Genomic DNA, 9,110 nt, shown 5'->3' with positions numbered 1-9,110 from the left:
AAACAACCACGTGGTATTTTTTATTTTCCTGCTGTAGAAAATTTACATCTATTATTTGCTACAACAACTACATATAAATCTGATATAAGAAACAAAATAAATAAATCAACGTTAATATGAAATAGATTTTTTGTCATAAATCGATAATGTACGCTAGATGTGTTACAACACTACGGTGGTAAACAAAATGCCAAACGTGATAATATTGTGACATTTTTTAAAAATTATTTAATTCTTTTGTATTCCACAACCCCATAAAGTGGGTAAATGTTACAGTTACAACATAAACTTATAAAAAAGCGCTTGATAAAACCTTCAAATAGGGTTAGAACATAAATATTTATCAATTTGCTGAAAATCACTTACCGATGGAAAGATATTTTTTCATTGTTTTCATCCAAAACTCCCATTCGACTAGTAATAGCCGGTAGCTAAACATACAATAGTAATTTTAGCACACTGACAAATAAAAAGAAACACTATACACTTTATATTTTCTAAATATTTCGTTAAAAACACTTGACGCACTGAGCCCACCAGCTGGTTGGAAAACAAACTGACTGCCGGCGCGCTACGTTTGAAGACAGTGCAGATACTCTATCGCTATCTCAATCTGACTTATGCTGTTATTGACTAAGAGTAAGTAGATTAGAAAATATGTATTTTGTTCTGTCTCAATATAAGAACTCTATAGGTTTATTCCTCTGAGGTTGATGATTAATTTTTAGGATTTTGTCTTCAAAATCTTCGAAATATCGATAAAACCGCTGCAATCACAAGCAATAGGTGTTGTTTACAATGTCTATAGAAAAACATTCGATGAAGAAGGATCAAACACATCACAATTTTCAGTTATAAAGCGCTTGAAAGATTTTATTGCTAAATTGGACTAACCCGTTTTGATAGGTACTTTAAATAAAAAATATTATAAGTAGGTACTTAACTATACTATTGTTTGTTGATTAAAATATAATTTTATGGAAACTTATTACAGGCGCTTACAATACGGCTATTTGTCAAGTCCAAGCAGTCCAAGTCAATTTTATAATGTGTTCATACGAAAAACGATAATAAACATGATTTTATTTTATTTTTGTTTTATTTTATAAAACATCGTATCATATAATATATTTTATAAACAATCGAGTTTTAATCCAGATGATTATCATTATTCCATATTTTCACATGGCATAATGATATATACAAATATAGGTATGTATAAATAAATAATATGTAATACCTATATAAAAATAATATGTATATTATGTAATAAGTGCCTACATAATATTTCGTGGATATCTCATTATTAAGTACAGTATTATCCACTTATGTAATGTGACTAATGATATTGAGGTCAAAATAAAAAGTAAGCAGTATCAAGATCGTTCAGTCCATTTTCCCTAGGGTTGCACACTCAAAATTTTGATTTCCCTATTTGCCATCAGATTCTGGTTTACCTATACCAGTGTATTAAGATCTGTGATTAAGATATTAAAAAAATCAATTTGAATAAAAATACTTGAAAACAAAATATTATTATTCCTCTAACTATATTTATTGGAGATAGTTAATTATACAATATTGGAAACATTTTTTTAAAGTGAAACTTTTATTACATCGTCTCAAACTTTTTGGTCTGTGTAGCGCATGTCGCGTGTATCGCGGCTGCCGAGTAGGTATACCTACTCGGCAGCCGACCGTCACGCGACATGCGCTACACAAAGCAGTGTTCGGAACCGTTCGAACAGTTTCACTTTTACCGTGGTTTCATAAAACCACATTTATATATTATGTTATTTCAATTACATACATACAATTTGTACATATTTATATTTAATATTTTATTATAAATAAAAAATAAGTAAACTCAGAAACAGTGAGTACGGTATAGCACTAGCATATGCAGTTTAGTGAGTATTTCAAAATAATTGTATATTGCCGGATTATTTATTGTTTTATCTATAAAAATTTCAATTTTTCTCTTACGTAAAGAAACCACAATATAACGAACATGGACACATAATTTCAATACAATGTAACATTCATTTTTTATATTATAACTATAATTTAAAACGTATTATCAGAACATTATCAAAATATACTTTTAATTTTCTTTGTTCCTTTTTTAAACTATCAGAATTTGAAATTAATGTGATATAATAGAACGACATCTGGATAAAAAATGATTTGATAATTTGCGTTACAATTACAATTTGTATTCTAGTTCAGTGTTTCTGTTACATACGATCAAATTACGTTGTATCCAATACGGATGAAAATATAAAAAATGTGGTTGTGACGTAAACAGTCAAATATGGTTCAGCCGTAGAGTGAGAATGAACCATAGAGGAGGCACTAAAATGACAAGGAATGCGTGAGAGAAATACACTTATGACTATAAAGCTAAGTGCAAGAGAGACAGAAACATTGTTTTTTGTTTCTCTCATGTTATGCGATTTCTTTTGTTGGGGACAAAGGCAGTTTGTCCCAAACAAGCGGCTACAGTCCATTGTTTTGCTAGTTTTCTGTTTTTTCTCGCTGTTAAGTGACTTCAAAGTTTAATAAACGTTGACAGTGATCTGTTTTAATCCGACTTTAAGTGAAAATATGGTGCGTTGTAGTGTGATTGGTTGTAAAAATCGGCCGGAACGAAGATTACCAAATATTACCTTTCACACGTAAGTAAACTTATTTGAAGTATATTGTTTTATAGAACTGGATATAGTTGATACATTTTCATTAACTCTAATGTGAAATTATCTACAAATATATAATATTTTCATCGAAATAGACGTAAACATTTTTTTGTGTTATCCGACTAAATTACGAAGTGTTCTTGTTGTTCAGGACGCCATTTGTTTTTACGTAGTTTCAAATTTATGGTATAATCATGTGATTAACATTAGGGATACCAGTACAGGGTAAAATTTTCCCCAAAATCGTGAAATGTTTTTTTAATATTAAATGTTAATGTTTGTGTAAAGTTTGTTACACGGTTCGGTTTTCCGGTTCAGCTTTCCTCATTTGCATTGGTTTAAGTATTTTTTTTTTCAATGTCGGTTTTTTTGTATATTCCAGGTTACGATGCACATCATAACGCTGAAGACTGCGAAGCTGGCCCTTCCACACGAGCTGCAGCTGCCACTGAAGGCAGCGAGGACCCTGCCCCGTCAGGAGAGGCGGTGTTGGAGTAAAATCCGGAAGGCCACCCCCCGCGCCTTCCTCACCGAGGTGCGGCGCGCCTTTATAAGAACGAACGAGCGGCGGAGTCGTCCATTTTCGTCTGCTACTCGCGCGCACATTATCGCGGACCCTTTGCCCATTTATTTCTACCGTCATTTTGCTGTTCATTTTCAAATAAATGTATTTCGTTTAATTTGCTTTTAATTTGAACTATTTCCAGTACGTTTTTATTAGACTACATTTACGGCTGTATCTTCTAATTGCGTTGACATAGAAATTTGATTTTATTACTGCTTAAAGGTATAATAGACCTAAGTTTTTGATGTGAATATCAATTATTGAATACCTACATTACATTTGCGTTCATGAGTAAAGGGGTTATAAGATTAATTTTTTTTTTATATAATGTAATAAAAAATTCATGTTTTTCGTAATTATTCCCGTATCTGTTTTATAAGATATTATTCTGTCTTCTGATTCAAATTCAATTTGAATCTGAATCAGAAGAAATAGCAATTAAAACCGCATATTCTGAAACTAGCAACTACTTGCAAGGGAATCACAACCTACAAGGTACTCCCCACGTCCTATAGCACAGACAAAGAAAAAATTGCTACAAGCAACATTTAAAGATACAACATAATAAAACAATTAGGTTTGTTCGAAGCCCTCGGTGCGCGAGTCCGACTCGCACTTGACCTTTTTTGTCCTAATTTTACTGTATTTTCTATTATTATTTACCATTGATTGAAATGATATCTAAACTTTAGCCTTGTTTTTTTATAAAAAATATATGAACTGGGATATTTCGATATTTGTGGTTAATTGCGAGAAGTGTAAAAGCAAAAGTTGTAATAAATATTTTAAATACCTACAACTTTACCATTAAACTTTATTCCGCAGTTATAGTTTTTTTAATCCCGATCTCAGATCGATCGTAAATAACTTTTCCTCTAATTTTTGTTACCTATATTCTCTTCCGTTTGAAATTGATTTCATTGTTCTATAATATTACTTTTATGTTTCAAAAGTTAATAAAAAATCATGTTGAACAATATTACTTTGTTAATTTCAAAAGTTAATATTAAATTAGTGGTCCACTTAGGTCGTGCACATGGCCCAGGGGGGGGCATGGCCCATGACCCCCATGACCCCCCCCCCCTGGATCCGCGCTTGTACCGGCCGGCCGCCCGGCTATATATTTTATACCCGTGCGAAGCCGGAGCGGGCCGCTATGTTTTTATATACAACGTTCACAGTTTTTCTGTAGTGTATTTACTATTTAGTATCAGCATTGCACCCGTGCGAAGCCGGGGCGGGTCGCTAGTTAAGTTAATAAATAACAAAATCTTTTCAAATCTGTCTTTTTCTTCATAAACCTATCTTACAAAAAAATACCCAAACATTTATAGATATTTTGCCAGTTTTTCGGATAAAAAGTTTTTGTAATAGTTGGCAACATTGACGTAAGGATTCGCCATCTCGTTCGGGTATACGCCGATGTCGTCTCTAGTACATTCTCCCTCTACGGGTTCAGCAGTGTCGTCTGTCATTATTGGGTTGTCAATTCACAAATTGCAATGACGTTCCGTTGAGAGCGGTCGTTCGTTCGTTCGTGCGCGATTCATTGTAACTGGCGTAATATTGTGAGACATTAATTGTTTCCGATTCCACCGGCGGTCATTCGCTAGCTTCTAGCTATGGCGGACGATGATACTGCTTGTGATGACGGAACTGATCTTAAGGCGGGGCAGGCGTTTAAGCTTCGAGGCCGCAAGGGTGCCCTGAAGAAGAAGAATGTTTACCTGGTGAAAGACCACAAGTTTATGCCGAGGTTCTTCAAGCAGCCGACATTCTGTTCCCACTGCAAAGACTTCATATGGTGAGTGTTATTTCTGTTCGTTTGATATCTTAAGGTAAATTAAAAATAGTCAATGTTTACAATGGGAAGGCGCGTTGGGATCAATGCTCGGTTTCCTTGTGAACTGTGATAACGTCTTATTATGGTGTTGCAGGGCGGTCATAAAATGTATTAGCTACGCGGGCGTACGTTCCTATAACATTGTTCGGAACAATTATTTATATTACGCTTGTTACTATTAAATATTACGCGATCTTTTAATGTTTTGACGCACGACGTTAAGAAATTTTGTGTACATAAGATTAGCGAATTATATTTGTACTTGCGTCAAGGGCACACACCTTATAATATTTTTTATTGTTTTGTATCAATGTTCGTAATGTAACAAAATTTATAAATAGATTCTTATAAGAAAATTTTATATCATAGCAGAATTTCTCATTTCATACAAAGTTTTTTATTGAATCTTTAAAATGGGATAGGTGTTCAATTTAAATACAAAAACATCAGGTAATGTGAGACCAGTCCCCTTATCAATTTTAAATCTGTATATGATATACCTAGGTACCTATTTACTTAATACAAACAAAAATAATAACTGTGATGCTATAATATAAGCCATTGCAAAGGCCTACCAATAATAATAAAAAAAAACAGCAAATATCCCTCTTTTCTCTTATAAAGAACTACATAAATTAAGAGAAATAATCCATTTCAGTTGAATCGAAAAGAATAAACCTCTTTGTAAGTTAAATTACAAAAAAATAATGTGCACTTTTATTCCATGTTATAAAACTAACAATTATTGTAACAATTTCTCAGATATTAAAAAAATAAGTAAAGTGTAAATCCTTCAAAGGAAAAGCTTAGGATCCGGCAAACCTTTTCCGCAGTCAAAATAAAATAATTACAGATACTTTATTCCAATTTACTTAAAAATATGGAAATACAAGATATATTTTACTAATTGATACAGATGCAATAATTAATAACTACTATTTTTAATAAATAAAATTCAATTATGTGCATGTATAATGAATACCAAATGATTGGACTTAAGACGATACACAAAAAAAAATCCACTGCTTGGCGGGCGGAGTCTAATAGCTCGCTATCGCGAACGCGGGTGTGCGCGAAGTCATTCTTGCAAACTCGCCGCGCTGCCGCTGGCCGACTCGGGACAAACATGTATGGAGTCGTCATACAGTTATAATATTGTCATACATTTATTTAATTGTTGATTTATTGGTTTTATTTTCTTGCTTATAAACAAATAATCTTCTTTTTAACAACTACTTAGACATTATTAATAATTATTATCATTTCGTAATGTTTACTTTATTACAAAATAATACAGGTTATAAATAATCTTTAAAATAACAAAAAATATTGTTACTCTGAAAAAATGAAATGGTACTCAATAACGCGGACTACTGAATTGATTTAGATAGAATTTGATGCTGACGTAGATATTACATCATGCCCAGAAATGAAAGGTACTATTTCTGAAAGAAGTTATAAACCCTAATTCTTCTCAGTCAAAGTCAAGAGTGGAAGATATCACTAATACAGTAAAACTGATGCGAAACTTTGGATGTTAATTTGTATATTTTTTTGTTAGTTGTTACTTAATCACGTCAAGACTACATTACCAATTTTGATAAAATATAGCTAATTGCCTGGATTTACACATAGGATACTTTTTATCCGAACTGAACACTTCTGTGGGATAAAACATGATTCACGATATAACCTAATTCCAAGCGGGCAAAGCCGCGGTCGGAATGATATTTTTTTAAATAGAAAAATTGTTTTAAAAAAAACACAAAATATATTGACGCATGTATTTATTTTTTGCACTCTATATAATTGTAATTATTCATTACAAATAATCAAAATAAAATAGCCAGAACAAAGTTAGGCCCTGGTAGGGTAGGTAGGCAGGTACAGCAATGTGAGACGAACACTGGCTTATTAATTATACCAATAATAATGTATTATAAACATTAAATTAAGTTTACAACAAAAATACATAATATTAGCTAATGTGAAAACGAATCAACCAATCATCCCACAACAATGAAATGTGCACACAAATATTCATCCAAATCGGTTCATGTGATTAGGAGGAGTGACTGCAGCGCCATTCGCCGGGCCCAATTGTGTTTCCAGATCACCCAGGAACTCAATTTAATATACTTACACAAAATTTTTCGAAATTAAAACTCACATTACTATGTAAATATGAATATAAACCTGTTTTAGTACTAAGCAATTTCCCGCACAGGTGTAGTAAGTATAAATGAAATAAATATCAACATCAAATTCTTTATACAACATACTTATCTACCACCTACTAAGAAATGTAATTCTTGAAAATTTTTCGTATTTTTTTTAAATATAATACTACTCCAATGAGCTCCTGTTCCATATCACGTCCGCCATACTTCCACTAAGTTCACCATGATTTTTTATTTCTTTGCACTTTGTTGCTTTTTGCTAAAAATGGAATCATGCGATAAAACCAGTAGAACGTTGATAAATGATAACATACATTTTTGACTGAATAAAGGTACTTACGAAGGAGTGGGTTCACATTGTGAACAATCAGTGGGTTTATTTTCCTTCTGGATTCCGGATTTCTGAAAAGATTATCTATGCTATAAATGAAAAAAATCTTACACATTCGTTATGTACTTAAAACAGGGGTACATATCAAACATCGTCTATAATACAATTATCATCAAATTTAAAATAAAACCAACTTCTTCATTAATTTGTTCCAATTGTAAGCATTCTTTTTTCTCCAACCTTTATGTTTCTTCTTCTTATTTTCTTTATTGTCCCCATTTGTCTCATTTTGTCTTATCGTGTTGTCACCCTTTTTTACGATTGCGCGAGCGACACAAGTTCCCCGTGTGACGGCCGTAGCGGGAATGACTCGTGCAGCGATCGGGGTAGGAAGGTACAGGGCGGCTCTCGCTATATTGGCTGGTCGCGCGCTAATTTCAAGTATTTCTTGTTTATTTCAAAACCATCGCATATTTCAAAATTCTAAATCGGTAGACGTATAGGTTGTATATTTTATAGTTAATATCCAAAAAGTCGTAACTTTACGTTTGTTATTTTGAAGATGCCAGAGATTATAAAAAAATAACAATGAGAACTTTGTATTTTTTTTCTATCGAGAAAATATCATGGAATCATGTTTCTAAAACGGTAGACGTATTGTGTTACTATTGAACTTTCTTGTCAAGAATTTTCATCACGACAACTTTAATAATATAAAAATTACGAAGGTTTGAAAAGGGCCGTAAATGTTAGAAAAATTAATTCATCACCTTAAGTGTAGAAGGAACTCGTATAAATTTAATACGAGTATTTCACACTGTGTAATAACTTCAATTAGATTTTTTTGTAACCATAATTCATTTTCTTCATGACTTTAAATTGACAATACATATAAAAAAAGGAAAATGATTTTTTATAAAATCTCATTCAATTACATATTCATATCTATAGTATAAAATTTATCTTTATAGCATTCAAATGCCTTTGTAAATGAGATATTTTTAAAGAATAGAAAAAATTCGATCACGAAAAAATTTCTCAATTATCTAGTATTAAATATTTCTAAACTTTTGTGATAAAAGCCAAATAACTATTATGATAACTATTATTCATATTGACATGACCAAATCCCAGCCAACAGCTGTTTATTTGAATTAGCCTGTCAATTTGGTATTTATCACATGTTGTCTCGTAATCCCGCCTGACCACTGCACTTCCGGTAGATGTGGATTTATTTTAGTAACACTGATAATTCGTCTTTAACGCTCAATTTTTGAATAGATAATATCTGTACAATTACATATATGTATGCGAATTTTCGTCTGTCTGGCCGTTACGCTTTTACGGTAGCGCAACAAAGATTTGGCTCAAATTTTAACTGAAAACATTTGAAGATCCTGAATGAGGCTTCCTTTTTTTAAGAGTATGCCGGCTACTCACGAACCTGCCGCAGGGGTCATATTTTCAATTGTTCTCTAAATTGCCCCTGCTTACC

The 9,110-nt window shown here is 32.3% G+C and overlaps 1 protein-coding gene and 1 long non-coding RNA gene across 2 annotated transcripts in view; one reads left to right on the top strand and one right to left on the bottom strand.

Moving 5' to 3' along the window:
- The first annotated feature begins 4,757 nt into the window (after nt 1-4,757).
- Nucleotides 4,758-9,110, top strand: part of Pkc53E (Protein C kinase 53E) — a 162,915-nt gene continuing 158,562 nt past the window's right edge. Inside the window, exon 1 of the mRNA XM_089702146.1 lies at nt 4,758-5,065. Within this exon, the coding sequence (XP_089558272.1) occupies nt 4,884-5,065 (182 nt within the window). The 5' untranslated portion in view covers nt 4,758-4,883. The remainder of the gene's footprint in view (nt 5,066-9,110) is intronic.
- Nucleotides 6,877-8,385, bottom strand: LOC149483197 (uncharacterized). Its single transcript, XR_016316462.1, has 3 exons — nt 7,810-8,385; nt 7,625-7,686; nt 6,877-7,543 (listed from the first exon to the last, which is right to left on the bottom strand). It is a non-coding gene; the product is annotated as an uncharacterized LOC149483197 (long non-coding RNA).

The sequence above is a fragment of the Colias philodice genome, chromosome 13, assembly GCF_061535455.1.
Source record: "Colias philodice isolate Cphi_HAF_F1 chromosome 13, ilColPhil1 Martin Lab GWU primary, whole genome shotgun sequence".
NCBI classification, from domain to species: Eukaryota; Metazoa; Arthropoda; class Insecta; order Lepidoptera; family Pieridae; genus Colias; species Colias philodice.
Note: the sequence above shows the minus strand (reverse complement) of the source record. Positions and strands in the feature narration are given on the sequence as shown.